We start from the raw sequence: 15,608 nt of genomic DNA on the forward strand, positions 1-15,608 counted from the left end.
TCTGATTCTTTGACCAAATCACCACACACCTATTCTTATGCGGATAACATTGTACGCAAACTCGACCCCGTCGTCTTCTCTGACTATCTGGCAGCTACTTCTTCATGCGCCCCAGTCCGTCTCCCCGTCGCATCGCTATCCGCCATCGCCTCGCAACGCGCAATCCGGAATCGGTAGATTTGGCTGTCGTCATGACGATCGACCCCTCCCAATCTCAGAGTCCCACCTTCAAACAACCCTTTTGATGTCTCTGACGCATGACACAGCCTCTATCACTCATATCGCACCGCTGAATTCGGTCTGCTCAGTTGCTATTGACCTTCAACAACGGAGAGTTCTTCTTATCAAACTGACCGCTACAGGCCACCCTTGTCCACAACTCATCGGACCCGGCTGAAACTCGAACGCTCTCTCCACCTCTGCATAGCTTCTCACCCATTCACAAACACACAGGAATCTGTGGAAAGATCTCACTCGAGGTTATATGACAAAATATTCCTGAGACTCGGCGCAAAAGAACAGTCGAGAAAATGTCCCAAGGCCAAAGACAAGCACATTTTGCTCCTACCCCCATTCCATCTCCTTACCCACAGGTTCGACCGTATCCTCCTCCTATCTACAGTCCCGCATATGGTCGAGTCGAGAGACAAGGACGATTAGGACCGAGAGGTGGTGTACAAGTGGGTGGGGCGGCCGTACAATGGGCCCCTGGGGATGATGATGAGAGAAGACCGCTTACAGCCGAGTACGTCGTCTTTTTTCCACTCTCATGAGCCTCTCTTGAACACATGTTCCTATACGACAAATTGCTCTCCTCCGACTTTTCACTAATGAGCTGAGCAGGGCTGGTCAAGTGAACGAAGGAATCATGAGCTGATTTGCAAGGTTGACTGCAAATGGACCAGGATCCTTCCTCCGAGTCGTCTCAGGACCTACATCTTATGCCATGCCTTCGACTCCCTCGGCAGGCTTAGACTTCATCAGACGACAGACCATGCCCAAACGAGGTGCAACGACCAGACGGGTGAAGCTCACAAGAGAGGGAAACTGGGTCAATGAGTAGGTCCTTATTCATGTCGCTTTGTAGTGCCCACTTAACTGCTCTTCACATTTGCCTTGTTCACTAACCTTGGTCTCTGGAAGTAGGTCTGAAGCTCACCATTAGATATCCAGTTCCAACGCCTATATCAAGTGCGGTGGAAGCGAAATGGCTGACGGGTAGGCATTTCTCTGGAAGCGGAATTTCACATCCATCGAGACGCTGATTAACCAGGTAAAAACAGTCACGAATTCACGTCAGTGACACTATCATTGGTCGGCGAGTCTGACGAGCAGTCATATGAGGTACACAGCTGCGACATGCGATCCCGATGACTTTACACGAGAGAATGGGTGGCAGCTACGGGTAGCTCAACAACATAGGGATACTGAGCTGCTCATAGCAGTTACAAGTTGTGAGCCTGCTTTGGTCAGACCCATCACATATCACGGCTGACGTCTCAGATAACGAGGACAAGATTTTATACGCAAGGACACTGCATAACGTTATGCTCAACATCCGGGATATCTGCAATACCAAAGCGTAAGCCCCCTCCCCCTCATCTCTTCGGCTTACACGGCCCCTCTTACATGCTCTTTCACCTCTTTCATGACTTCACCTCCCTCCGCTTACGCCACTTAACATCCTCGATCCCGCCATAGACATCACGGGCCGATTTCCCAGTAGACTGAACTTCGGCTGACCCACTTTAGATCTAAGTTCTGGCGTCGAACCGCAGAAGAAGGTCGTCCAGGATGGCAACGTATCGTCGTTGCCCTCATTGCCGACGGCATCGGCCCCATGGACACTTCGGTCCTTGATATTCTAGCTACTATAGGGGTATATCAAGATGGGGTGCTCAAGAAGGCCGTGGATGACAAACCTACTGTGGCCCATATCTTTGAATATACCACTCAATTATCGATCGATGCGACGCCTCATTTGGTTCAGCCTCATCCTGGAGATCCGAACAATCTGGTGAGTTTGGCGACCCTCCCGCAACTAGGACACTTTCTCAATGCTCCAACGTGGGAGTTGATGTTGTCAATTGGGCTGATCTTAGGTCCCGGTTCAGATCATCTTCGTACTCAAGCAAGAAAACTCCAAAAAGATCAACTCTCACCGATGGCTCTTCAATGCCATTGGTAGACAGATCAATCCCGAAATCTGTGTTCTACTAGATGCAGGTACCAAGCCGGGTCATAAGGCTATCTATCATCGTCCGTTCACATCATAGCTCTGGTTCCAGACTGACGAATAGTATGGGAAGCCTTTTACAACAATCCGAATCTCGGTGGGGCATGTGGTGAGATACATGCCATGATTGACAAGGGCAAAAAGCTCTTCAATCCCCTTGGTCAGTCACTCCTCCCCATATCACACTTGCTGACGGATAGTCGCGGCTCAGAACTTCGAGTATAAAATGTCTAACATCCTGGACAAACCGCTCGAAAGTTCCTTTGGCTAGTGAGTGTTGCAGGCCCCAATCGTTGGAGCGAGTGACTAAACGTCAGTGTGAGCGTATTGCCAGGTGCTTTCTCCGCATATAGATACCGGGCGATTCTTGGTCGACCGTTAGAGCAGTATTTCTTCGGTGACCACACTAGTGAGTGACTACCAACATTCTGCTCTTCTTCCTCTTTTCCTCTGGGATGCAAGCTGGAGATGGAGATAAGATTCTGGAGGTTGTGCACAAGGTACTGAATGGAATGCGACACTGACCTGTAGTGGCCGCTCGTTTAGGCAAGAAAGGAATATACGGTATGAATATCTTCACCAAGAACATGTTCTTGGCAGAGGACAGAATTCTGTGTTTCGAGCTGGTGGCCAAAGCGAAGGACAAATGGGTGCTATCATACGTCAAACCTAGCAAAGCGGAGACGGACGTTCCGGAGAGCGCAGCGGAGCTGATTTCGCAACGTCGACGATGGCTGAACGGATCATTTGCTGCGTCAGTGGTACGTTCCATAATCATCTTCTATCTCCCTCCCTCGTTTCTAGAATACTGAGGGTTGTCGACATGAAGGGTGTGATCGATGCTGAAAGCCAGTACGCCCTCATCCACTTTTTCCGCCTGTATCGAAGTGGTCATGGTCCAATCAGGATGTTCTTCCTCCACATTCAGGCTCTATACAATTTGTGAGCTGTCTCCTTTTCACTTCACGCATCATACTGAAACGCAGATTCAATCTACTTTTCAGTTGGTTTGCGTTGGCCAACCTTTGGCTCACATTTGATATAATCATCAACCTAGTCCCAAACTCCGTGAAAATCAACCTGTTTGTGACTCCGGACGTGGTACGTTTCCTTTCATACATGTCAGTCGATGATCCTAATAAAGTAGACACATTGGGTTAATCTTGTCTTGGCTTGGGTATACATAGCTTTCCTCATGTTACAAGTACGTCTTTCTTCGTCCTTGAGTCATGCTGATATCAGTTTGTTTTGGCTTTGGGTAATCGACCAAAAGGGGAGAAAGGATTATACATTCTCACTCTTTGGTGAGTATCTGCGTGTCCACCGTACCCGCGCTGACCTCAAGGGTGTTCGCGATGCTGGGAGCATATATGATTGTCTGTTCGGTACTTCTCTCCATCAAGGCCTTTGAGGACGCACTGAATGTGGCTGGATCAGCGGGTACTAAAATCGTTCATCTGTTCAAAACCAGTAATGGTGTTCTAGTCGCTGCGGTCATGTCCACTCTGGGTAAGTTTTCTGTGTATCCCTTCTATTCAAGCTGATAACTAGGTATCTACCTATTTTCTTCTTTGCTCTACGTGAGTTCATGCCACACAGGGAGATAAGAACTGATCAGAAGAATGACCCTTGGCACATGTTCAGTTCATTTCCACAATACATGTTGTTAGCTCCAAGCTTCACGAACGTTCTCAACGTATATGCGTTTTGTAACCTCCACGATGTATCTTGGGGAACTAAAGGTGAACTCTAAACTTTCCATCCCATGTCTTTATCCTCATTCTTCCCTGTTGATCAGACTCTGTTTAAGGCTGTCCGTCGTCCAGTCACAGGAGAGGGGAGAAAGGAGTCGTCAGTTAGGACCAATGCTGATGAATAGGTTCGGACAAGGCAGAAGCTCTTCCCGCTGTCTCTTCTAGCAAAGACAAATCAGGTGAAGGAGCAGTAGTGGAGGATGTTCAAAGGGCGATGGAAGAGCTTGACGAGAATTTCCAACATACGGTAAAACGAGCCGTTGCACCATATAAAGAACCTCCCTCTTCAGAGGGATTGAATATGGATGTGAGTATCATTCTTTTGAGGTCTATGCCACACCATCTCCAAATTCCTCACACAATCCTCTCATCTCAGCAGCAGATTGACACGATGGGAAAAATGGCTCATGACGCAGGACCAAAACAAAACTTTCCGTACCAGACTCGTAGGCGTCTGGCTCCTATCAAACGCCGCTCTTGCAATCTCTATACAAACACTCAATGGACTTGATCAAACCAAAAACCTCGTCCAAGCTTGTCTTCCCTCCGACTACAATATCAACACCGGTTCGATAATTGTACCGATGAATGGAACTTGTATCGAGGAAGCTTTGTCATTTGATCAGGTACATTTACAAGGTAAACAACAAGTGTACTTTATGTACCTTTTGTGGGCTACCGCTGGTCTGTCTGGTGTTCGTTTCCTCGGGGTGAGTTGATCATGTCTCCTTGTTCCAATCAAATCATTCTCCTTCAACACACTTTCCCGACTTTGCCCTTCTCAAACGTGTGCCTTTGTCCCAATTGTATCCTTCCAACTTTGCTCTCGGAAACATGAGATACTCTCTTTAGGATATAATGATAAGGCGTCAAGGGCTGAGAGCTGAGGAACAGTGTTTATGGTATTGGATGTCTAGGCAATTGGGGAGGTGTTGCAGGCGCAATTGATCCGGTAGTTTAAATTTCCTCATACCTCTTCGTATTCTCTTCCTATCCGTGTTTCACTCCCAATCATGTCCGTCCCAACGTTCCCCAACGGGCTCAATGTTGTACAAGTAGATATGATGAACATTATCTCATGACACCATTTCATATTCTGACCAGACATCTCAGATTCCATCATTGATGCACTTCTTGGCGGTCGTTTGAGTTTGATATGGTTCGGGAATTGTGTCCCCATTTGATGGCTCCGACGGCCAGACGGCGTCGGCGGTCCGGAAGGCCGGCACAGGGATCGTCGATCCCCTTTTCGGTTTCGAGTCTTTCGACAGCATGGCAGTCAGGGTTTCAATTGTCTTGTCTCATCACGGCCGTATGACGGACGAAGACGGGTCGCGATACTATGACATGAGTGTGCTGAAGCACTGTCACAGATCACAGACGATCTGTCAGTCTGAGCAAGGACGTTTTTGAGCTGTTTTGACATAAAGTTGGCATTGCAGATCTCCGCAAGTCAGTGGAGATTTGACACGAATGTGGGAGATATATCGTCTTCAAGTAACTTATCACTCAAAGTTCAAAGAAGGCCGCTTTTGTCATGGTGAGTAAGCGATAAGAATAAGCGTGACTGCAGTTCTCGTAGCGTCAACGATGGCATGGCGAAGATCCGATCCCTGCCTGTCCCCGGATTCCCCGGGATGAAAGATCTACAGGGGTAATCCATCTACCGATCTACCGATGGCCGTTGAAAGATTTTCGCTGCTATTGCGCTATCGTTCTTCGGCCCTCGGGTCTAAGCAGATATTTCACAGTGATCATTGATCAGTGATCACTGACATTATCGATGTTCAACTGGTAAAAGATGCATGCTCTGTGCTGCACTACAAATACTAGTACTTACTGCATAGTTGCAGTGACCAAAAATTAAGACGCGTGTCGACGCGTCAAAGTGAGGAAAAAAAGCCACGCCGCCCCCGCCTTTGCGGAAAGAGCCACTTAGACCAGGAACGAGTCTAAGCATTATAGTTTTTCGGAAATTCACGCTAGTGCTCCGCAACTCGTTCCTTTCCCTTTTTCTTCTTTCCTTCCTTCTGGTCTCGCCCTTTCCCCAATTCGCCAAAGCGTCAAAGCCTCTTGACCGGAAACGTCCTGTCAGGTTTGTAAGATCCTAGCGCTGAAACTGGGAAGTGGAAGGAAGCAATGAGAGAGATGATTTTGAGTCGTCTCTCCTGGATCTTGAGACTATCTTAGGTGATCGTCTCTAGTTCAAATCTCATCACCCTTTCATTTGAGTTCAATCCCCGTTCACCGATACATGTTTTACATTTCGCTATCAATTTCAACGCCCTACCACTTCCGACTCACTTCGTAACCCCCCGATCATGAATGAAGATCTTAATCCGTCATGTCGAATGAAGTTTCAAGTCGATTGGATCACTTTAGAAGGAAAACCGGACACTTGAAGGAAAACCCAACTAGACTAGCGTGAAATTCCCGAGCGAAGGGGCCGAAGATCGACTAGTGTCATCAAAACGATTTCGCGAGAAGTACGAAGTCAGACTAAATACTTAAGTCTTTCGGATCGCTCAAAGTCTTTGCGAGTTGAGACTAAAAGAGTCATTCGACGCATGGGGCCCAGGCCCCAAAAAACCAACTACACTACTACTACTCATTCGACCACTCGACCACACCACTTCATACACCGTAATTCATCTTGACTACATTTTTTCATAATCATCATATTACACTCTGTCATCGAGATCGAACAACGACAGCATATTCATCACTCTCTCGATGATCACCAATTAAACTGGATATGATACATGTTATATAATCCACCACACGACTCTCTCGCCTCCCCCACTCATATCGAGCTTCCATGTGGTGACCGTGTCAAGTCGACTTTTCCACCTGGACCATTCGTCTCTACTCGAACGAAAACCTTCATCTTCTTCATTCCATTCTCACATATAGCCTCACAATGCTAGACCTTTACCTCATTCCCAAATCAGGTAACGCTGGTGGTAGATACTTTCCTCATACCGGTTAGTGCTATCTTCCTCCTTCATCGTCTTGTTCCTTCTCTACCCTAATTCTTGACGCCCATGCCCCGTGTCCTCCTACCCTTCAAAAAGCCTGGTCATACGTAAGGGGCAACATCCTCATCGGGCGTACAGGTAACAGAACCACGCTGACATTTCAGGTTATTTAGGGCTTTCAGACGTCGTAGCCACAGGCACGGCAAGAGCGAAATCACCCCCTTATTGTGAACCCCTCCTATGTCGATCTATCATCCTCGTTGCGTGTTGTTATCAGGTTCGTAACGTTGGTGTCCTCACCTCCAACGCGGGGACGGTTTTGTGGGAAAAGACAGAGGTACTTTGGAAACCGACCAATGGACGAGAGTTTGGAGCTATTTCCGATTGGGAACATAATTTTAGAGTGGTCATCCCGCCCGAAGCTGTCAAAGGGACGACGTCTACCTCGTGGTCCAAGGAATGGCGTACCGTTTGGAAAATCGAGCTAGTGGTCGACCATAAACCCATTCCCGTCGTAAGCGACAGTATATCACGCGCTTTCGCACTTAATCTTTTCGACTATCGCTTACCCATCCTTCCACCTCTCTCTCCTCCTTCTTCGGTCCGGATCGGGTCAGGAGATTATGCAGCTCAGATCTCTGTCAACATGCCTCACGGTGCATTCGGTCCCGCCGATGATTTCAGAGTGTCGTTCTACGTAAAGGCAGAAGACACAGGAGCTATTGTAAAGCGCGCCACCGTCAGTTTGTTACGAAAGACGGAGGATCTGGAAAAACCTGCATACTATCAACATCATGGTTCTGCCCCTTCAACTTCTTCCCCTAGATTGTCATTTTTCCGTCGAAGTGTCTCTCCTCGACCACGGTATCAACGTATCAGCTCCGACAGCAGCGACGGTAGTATTTGTGGTGTAGAAGAATTGCCCATCCCAAAAAATGTCAAGGTCACAAAAATTATCGATCAATCATGTGACCGTCCCGCCCTTGGTCCTGGTGGTACATATTGGTACCATACAAATATTCATCTTCCTCGTCGAACGGGTCACTGGGATTATGGCGAGACTTTCCGTACCAAGCTTCTCGATGTTTCCTTCGACCTCCGCGTTAAGCTTCAAATCAAAACGTCGAAAGGGAAAAACGTAGACGTATATGGTCCGCTCATGCCCATCACTCTGGTCGGTGTGTCTCATGAGGACAGATTGGCAGCACAGAAGATTATCGCCGCTTCCTCCCCAGCTCCCACAATCGTCCCTATCAAATCTGGTTCTCGGAAGAAGCATCGGAGTAGTCGCAGAGGATTATACATGCACGAAGGCACCGTGGATATTTCCGATCCGATTGTCAGTGGACCAAGAAAGAAATCTCGACCTTCCTCTCCTTGTTCTACACCACCTTCGCCGCGTCTACCTCCCATTTTAGGCGTGGCTTCCGACCTTAAACCCATTCTACACATATCCGGCCCACCTTCCGCTTCACAATCTGTCCAATTCATATTCCCCTCACCCACACTTCCACGTTATGCGGACAAACTGGAGTCAAACGTTCTACCTCCCATACGCTCTCTTTTGCATCCATCCTACTCCCCCCCTCCACTTGCGGACTCCGGCCTCACTATCTCGGAGTCTGACTCTCTCTCGATGCTTGAACGCGTTCGGCAGAATGGTCGACGAATATCGACCACGGCGTCAGATGAGGACGAGTTGCAGCCTCTGCGATCACGGCCGCGCCTTCTGGATGATCATTCCGAAGGCCAGTACGAAGTTGAGTATAGTCGTCCTTCTCTACCTTCTCTCGGTGCTCTTGGACTGGGTTTACCGGAGGTGCCCAATGACGGTCCTAGGACGCGACCAAGAACAGCACCGATCTATTCAGCTTTCGCCGCCAACGCCAACTCCCAATCCTCAGAGACACTGATACCTCCCCTTCTGTCTGGCCAGCTGTCGAAGGAAATGCTTCAGGCTAGAGAAGAGGACAGGCCATTGACTTCCATGGCGAGAATATCGGGCATGGGTGAGCGGGAGGATAGATTGTTGGGCATGGACCAGAAGGGGAGTATTTGGCAACAGGGAAGATAGCAAGAAGAGAGAGGTATTGGGAGCGGGAGCTGGTCTCGAGCGGGAGTGAGGTAATTGGTTCGTGTTGAATATCGGGCCCCGAGTGGTCGTTAGAATTTTAGACTGTACAGTCTCTGAGCATCTCGCATTCATTGGAAGGGTTCGAGGAATATAGTCAGGTTCAAGAGTGGATAATCTCATGCGGATAGCTCCCAATCATGTAGCAATAGTCATGCAAGCTTTCGAGTCGGGTACCATGTTTCTTCATTGCTTTTGTGCTCGTCTAGATCTTCCAGCTTCACCAGCCAATAAGATCTGCTCCCCCGGTCTCCCACATGCCCGTCCAGGAGTCGACCATATCGTCGCCTTCCGTGCATCTCCGCAAGTCTTGCCTTTGATGTTAGGACAACCCGATGATTGATTGGAATGTTGAACGCTGAACGGTGCATTTGCATTATGCAGGTACAATAAGAATATATGCTTACATATCGTATTTTCAACAAGACCTTCATCCCTCCCGCTCCAACGCTGCCCAGACTTCTTTCTTCTTAGCTGTCCGAACTTTGGCTTCTTCTCGATTCCGAGCCGTCCGATTCAGGCGCTATCAGTCAGTGACTAATCGCGACCCCTTGACCTATCCTGGTCGCGCCGGCTCCTAGCTCTTGAAGGGGACCCGACTTGCCTTCAGGCTACGCATACTTATCGTTAGGTGTCGTAGCTACTCCCGGACACTCAGAGAGTGATTAAGCACAAAGAGGTTCGTGTACGTGTATGACATGAAAACGGTTCTTACGAACTTGAGTGGAGGAAGATGAAGGTAGACTGTGAGGGACGGAGACAAGTATATAGAGAAAGACGGACCTCTTTACGAAGACATAAAACTAATTCTCTTCTTTGAGAATTACATGCTCCTAAGTATCTTATCCATCCCCTGGCATGACATTCTTCAAGAGCTTGGATATACTCTGCGCAAGCTGAAGATCAGTACTATCCTCAAACTCATCCTTGCCTTCATTCATTTCCTTATTAAACAGTCCAACTCGGAGTCCTTAACAAGATATGGGATCAAATCAGAAGGCGGTTCATACGAAGAAAAGAGGAGGAGGAAAGAGGGAGGAAAGGGAAGGGAGGGACGTACCCAATTGACGTTCTGGAACACCGAGTAAAGGGTGCATCTTCCTCTCTCTCACTGCACAACCTCTGATCTCTCAAAAGTGAATATGTATCTCTTCAGGGACTTTGATGTGTATCTTCGAATGCTAAGTGAGATTATAGTGGTAGAGAGGGGATTGCGAATAAGGATGGGAAGAATTGAGTGAGAAAACTGGAAGGTTTTTCATCTTTATTTTTGACTTTTGATTCTTACTCACTTTGGCTGGTTGTTGTCAATCTCGTGTATCATGTCTCTACTCAGCAGAAGAATCGGACGAGAGCTTCAGATAGCTGGTCCTAGTAGACATATCCCTCGTTCACTACCTATCATTCCACTGCGATGGACGCCGGTACGGTGGGCTTCCAGGGAGAAGTCGTTTCTCACTTCAGGGCGGTCTTTCTCTCATTCGGTCAGATTACGCTCAATTGGGATCTCAGCACCTGAGGAGGGAGCAACGTTTGGGCAGGTAGGTAAGGTGGAAGGAAGATTGTGAGTTTTTCATTTCACCTTGCCTCACACTCTCATTCCATGATGGATGACATATCGCTATGACTTTCAATCACAATCACTTATTAGAGATCTCTCCTCGCGATGATCGAAAGGGTAGTGTATCGATTACAGTAGAGATGACGGAAGTACCCCATAAGACCAAGAGTATAACAGAGTACAACTGAGAATAGACGTATGACTTTCACATGTACTGCCAATGACTGTGGGCATCGATCAACACATGAATTCTCGAAGAGATCATATGAACGAGGCATCGTCTTGGTACAGTGTCCACAATGCAAGAACAGGTGAGCAAATCAATTCGAACTACTCTCATTTGGAACGCAGGGCCCTAATCTCGATGATTGATGAAAATTAGAAAGGAGAGGGAGCAAGAGATCGGTGGCCGTGGGTTGAAAGTGACATTCAGACATCTAATCGCTGATCACCTTGGATGGTTCAAGGTAAGTTTCTGTCTCAGAGAGGAAAACTGTGGAGCACGCTGATGCGCCAGGAAAGCACAGAAGACGGGAAGTTAAAGACTATAGAAGATCTTCTCAAAGCCAGAGGGGAAAAAGTGGTGCGAGGACGGTTAGGGCCTGATGGAGATATTGAAATAGAAGGGGAGTGAGAGTCTTCATTCTTTCCTTTCAACATATGTCATTTCTCTTTCTCACCACAACGCTATGCTCACTCAGTACCAGGCTGCCCAGACTGGGGTCGACTATGACTGGCCCCTTTTCCCATTTCTAGCATTTTAACTACAACAGGAAAGAAATCGCAGATTCTGGAAGTCCTCGATGCACCGCTTCTCAATCGACTCGGTTAGATCAGCTAGATCAGATGAAGATTCAATGGCGAAGATCAACGGTTCGCCTAATCATCAGACCAAGATCCGACCGAGAATACCATCTCGATCCTTCCATCCGTCTTGACCGGAGGATCGAGACTCGATCTGGCCCATTCACCCAATTCTTCCTTTACATCACCCTACCTTTCATATCCCCCTACCTCCCACCTACCTTTCATCCTTCGTTGTTTCTCTGGCGTACTTGACAACACTCCTCTCATGCAGACAACAAGCAGAAGACGCAACTATGGCCGGGACAGTATGACGCCGACTTGTCTCGGTCTTGCCGCATAAGGCTTTTACGCTTCCTTTCGACTTCTCTCACTCTCGTTCTTCATCGTCTTACAGTGTTCACTTCCTTTTCACTAGCTACCCCCCACGAACCCCCTAAACCCCCTAAACCCCCTACAAGCTCTATTCATCGCCTCCCAAGTAGTGTTACCACTTCGCATAGCCCATACTTGGGGCATATACACTGTGAGAGGGTGAGTGAATATTGTTTCGCTGATCCAACTACTCGTCTGACCTCATCTCCTGACGATCTACTTTGACTGAAAAAATCTACAGCAAAAAAGAGACCTAGTCTGGTCTCACCTCTGATTATTCTTCTCATCCTCGAAATATCTTGGGTTGTACTTGCGACTCCTCCCGTCTTCTCTTGGTCACTGGCTCCTCTTGTCTTCCTCGCCTTCCTCCCTTACCACTCTTCTCCTGACCTCGAGTTTAACGATCCTCTGACCAGACGCTTTCTAAGCCGAAGATCCTGACCATTCAGCCAGCAAAAGGCCCGAGTAGAGGCTTATCGATCATACTATATGAAAGCTTCCCCCTTTCGCTCACATCCCATTCAGCAGATTAAAAACAAACTAAAAGGCGGTAAACACTACCCTCGCGCAAGCAACGATAGGGCCCTGCTCAGACAAGCGGCGGCCCAGACGAAGTCAATAGAAAAGCAGGAAAAGGAATTACAAACTTTGAACGACGGATTGGCTATTTGTCTCTTTGGTTACGGATACACGAGGACGATGTATGATTCAGAGTATGAAGAGGAGGTGAGGAAGCAGGCTGTAATGCAGGTGAGGCGGTGTTCTCCCGGGTTCCCTTCACCACATCTAATTTTTTTCACGGATTGAAATCGTCGCCACTCGTTGTTTTCTTTCGGTCTTGCCATGGATTCGATGCCTTCCCGCACACCTTACTTCTGTCCAAAATAGCCCACCACCTGGATAGTGAGGACAGCGATACGTGCCGTCAATTCGGGAGGATACGTGCTGACGTCGACAGGAGGTACTACCAGATGCAGAGATGTGGAAGAAATGGGAAGCTACCGAAGCTCCTCTTCGTCAAGGTCGAGGTTGGTATCCTGCTCTGGTGAGTAGTAATCAAAGGCCTATCAGTCCATACCAGCTGATAATCAGGATCGTCACTTCCTTGAATTACTAGTCATATCAGAAATTGCATGTCTAGCTCATCCTCTCCACGGCCTAGGTCCTCCAGGTCAAGCCGAACGTATTCATCGTCACGCTTCTCGCGTTCGTCGAGTAGCTTGTGAACGTATCGGTGCCGAACGTTTACATGCGTATTGTGAACGTGTGAAAGAAGCCTTTGACGCGTACATGCAAGGAGGATGGAGGGCGCCAGACATATCTAATCCACCGGCTAGAAACGCCAATGGAGTACCGGTTGAAGGAGAAGCGAGTGATGAGTTCAGCGACAGTGATTCTGATGATGACACTGGGGTGAGTCCAAATGAGTTGGACAGACTAGATGAGAGTAATGAAGATGAGGAAGAGAGAGGGAGACAATTACAGAGGACTGGGAATGTTGTGAGAGCTGCAAGTCCTACCGGTGTGAAGAGAGAGGATGTAGCTATGGAAAGTGGTCATCAACCGAACGGGCCGGTAAACAATGAGATGCAGGTGGAAGTGAAGCTTGATATCGAGGAGAAGTATCAAGAGCAGGAGTTAGACGCGAGGATGGTAGGTACTTTGAATCTCACAGGAGAGGTGAAACCGTATGTTCATCTTTTTTCCAGATCACTCATCCTATTTCCCAGAAACATCACCAAGCTGTTCTCAGACTGGAACGAAGAGATAGCTTACGGACAGTGTCGAGCAGAAAGATATAAACCCACCTGCAGCTGAGATGGATTTAGACTTTGATACCCGCGCGGGGATGAGGGACGCTATAGTAGTCGCTGCTTTGAAAAAAGCTCGCATGGCCGAGAACAATGTCCCCGTAAGCGTCTTTTTCCTTTTTCTTTACACCTTCACCTCACACTCACTATTTCTGATAATTCACCTCAATGAAACATTGACTAACCTCTCGTTGACATAACAGGTCTCTCCGCAGACGATCTCGGTCCCTGTCGGCTGAAACGGTCGTCACCTAGCTGATATTCAGGTCTTGTGATGTGACTTGTTGCACACTTGCATGTATACAATTGACTTGTCAGATGAGACGGAAGAGATTGGGAAGAAATAGTATTATGTCGCACGCTCATTATGCACATATCATTTTACGTGACCAGAGTGTGTCGATGCGTGCGAGAGAGACGTTGGTCAGATACGATTCAATGCATCTGGTTTCAACAGAACATATGCAAACCCCACTGTTCAATCATCTCCTGTTGCAAACAGTTGAGTAGGGCGCTGACCGGGACCACTTAGATCTTCAAACATCGCCCGTGGATCTTGAGGTGGTATCAAAGCTCGGAATGCTTTTCGTACTGCGACATGAGCTCTGACCTGATGCAGATTTCGCTGAATTCCTTCTGCGTTCGTTGGAGAGTTGTAAGCACCAGCAACTTCCATGCACTTCGGCGAATGAGACACTGGACCATGTGCCCGACAGATTATGGCCGTGACCAAGGGCGGATGAAAACTAGAGACTCACCTCGCTTGATGAACGCAAAGAATTCTCTGTCGGTGTTGAGCTGCTTGACTAGTTCCGGTAGATTTGGTAGTGGAGGGGAGCAATTTGGTACTGCAGACTTAGCTTGGTTCCACAGTTCATTGGGAGATGCGAGGACATACCAGAATACTCAGGTTTGGACACATCGACGACCAAAGAGAATTCTCTATCTGGGTCTGAGGGGTCGAGCAATGTGAATTTCATCAATAGGAGATCTTCTGGCATTGTCAGCTGTTGTATTACCTTTGACGAAGCTGCGTGTGAGGATTCTCAGCCTGTCTCAGAGCCCAAGTGGATGTAACGACCACCGGTAGAGCGGAGAGTATCGGTCCTGGCCTCGATTGATGATGCGTCAGAAGATTGAAGAGCACTCACGTTTGACCCCTTCCACTTTCCACCCTAAAGCCTCTTCCAGCGCTCTTAATTCATCACCATCTCGTCCCCTCATCTCATCCAACACCTTCGCTTGACGTTCCTTTTCGGCTTTCGTGATGTTGACTTCCCGAGTGAGGGAAGTTAATTCCGTCTCCAGGGACGCAGATTGTTCTTTGACTTTGGCCAAGGTCTTTTGTATATGTGATAAGGATGAGGTCAAATCGGCGAGAGTGAGACGTTCATTCTCAATAGCTAACAGTCAGATTTATCGTAATGTACTTTTCTTCTCACTCACCAGCAAGCATCTCCACTTCTCGTTCTCTCTCCAAAGTGATGCGTCTTTCACATTCATCTTTCTCCGCATGAAGGTCTCGAACGCTGGTCGCATGATCAGACGCCCTATTCGCGATTTCAGTCTTTGCTCGGATAGTATAAGCGTCAATCTAATTATCAGCGAGACACGTTCTCGTATGACAAGTGAGGTGCAGGTAACACACAGCATTGAGGAAGGCTTCGACGTGAGCATGGAATGGACCCCACTCCAAGTCGATAGTGGGCGTCCCTCCCTTTGACGCGCTGACATCGAAGAGACTGCGTAAAGAGACTGGTCGGTGAGGTGCAAGATAGGACGTGGCCATGACGAGATGTGAATGAAGTGGACGAGAGGGAAATAGTGACTTGTTTTTAAGACAGGAAGGGAGGGAAGGGACGAAGTGGGAGGGGAGGTGTTTTTGCCACTTGACGCGACTATCTTTTCATTTATTTCTTTCCACTGATTTTTTGTTTTCTCCCAAAAGTACGAGTAGA

The 15,608-nt window shown here is 48.0% G+C and overlaps 4 protein-coding genes across 4 annotated transcripts; 2 read left to right on the forward strand and 2 right to left on the reverse strand.

Annotated features, from left to right (window-relative positions):
* Nucleotides 1-946: 946 nt before the first annotated feature.
* On the forward strand, nt 947-4,938 carry TREMEDRAFT_33680 (uncharacterized protein; the record flags this gene model as incomplete). Its single annotated transcript, XM_007006610.1, has 21 exons — nt 947-1,059; nt 1,166-1,218; nt 1,274-1,295; nt 1,336-1,454; nt 1,504-1,582; nt 1,753-2,017; nt 2,103-2,259; nt 2,301-2,396; nt 2,437-2,506; nt 2,554-2,645; nt 2,768-2,997; nt 3,090-3,178; nt 3,223-3,337; nt 3,384-3,440; nt 3,479-3,540; nt 3,582-3,745; nt 3,788-3,816; nt 3,858-3,978; nt 4,116-4,297; nt 4,407-4,700; nt 4,885-4,938. The coding sequence occupies 21 exons, from the start codon at nt 947-949 to the stop codon at nt 4,936-4,938; spliced, it is 2,463 nt and encodes an 820-aa protein (XP_007006672.1).
* Nucleotides 4,939-9,529: 4,591 nt separating this feature from the next.
* Nucleotides 9,530-10,196, reverse strand: TREMEDRAFT_33758 (uncharacterized protein; the record flags this gene model as incomplete). Its single annotated transcript, XM_007006627.1, has 3 exons — nt 9,530-9,622; nt 9,883-9,995; nt 10,160-10,196. The coding sequence occupies 3 exons, from the start codon at nt 10,194-10,196 to the stop codon at nt 9,530-9,532; spliced, it is 243 nt and encodes an 80-aa protein (XP_007006689.1).
* Nucleotides 10,197-10,858: 662 nt separating this feature from the next.
* Nucleotides 10,859-11,294, forward strand: TREMEDRAFT_33730 (uncharacterized protein; the record flags this gene model as incomplete). Its single annotated transcript, XM_007006621.1, has 3 exons — nt 10,859-10,971; nt 11,094-11,127; nt 11,178-11,294. The coding sequence occupies 3 exons, from the start codon at nt 10,859-10,861 to the stop codon at nt 11,292-11,294; spliced, it is 264 nt and encodes an 87-aa protein (XP_007006683.1).
* Nucleotides 11,295-14,128: 2,834 nt separating this feature from the next.
* On the reverse strand, nt 14,129-15,439 carry TREMEDRAFT_64507 (uncharacterized protein; the record flags this gene model as incomplete). Its single annotated transcript, XM_007006763.1, has 6 exons — nt 14,129-14,241; nt 14,409-14,498; nt 14,549-14,644; nt 14,802-15,053; nt 15,097-15,244; nt 15,299-15,439. 6 exons carry the CDS (start codon nt 15,437-15,439, stop codon nt 14,129-14,131), a joined length of 840 nt encoding a protein of 279 aa, XP_007006825.1.
* Between the last annotated feature and the right edge of the window lie 169 nt (nt 15,440-15,608).

Source organism: Tremella mesenterica (assembly GCF_000271645.1).
Source record: "Tremella mesenterica DSM 1558 unplaced genomic scaffold TREMEscaffold_11, whole genome shotgun sequence".
Lineage (NCBI taxonomy): Eukaryota > Fungi > Basidiomycota > Tremellomycetes > Tremellales > Tremellaceae > Tremella > Tremella mesenterica.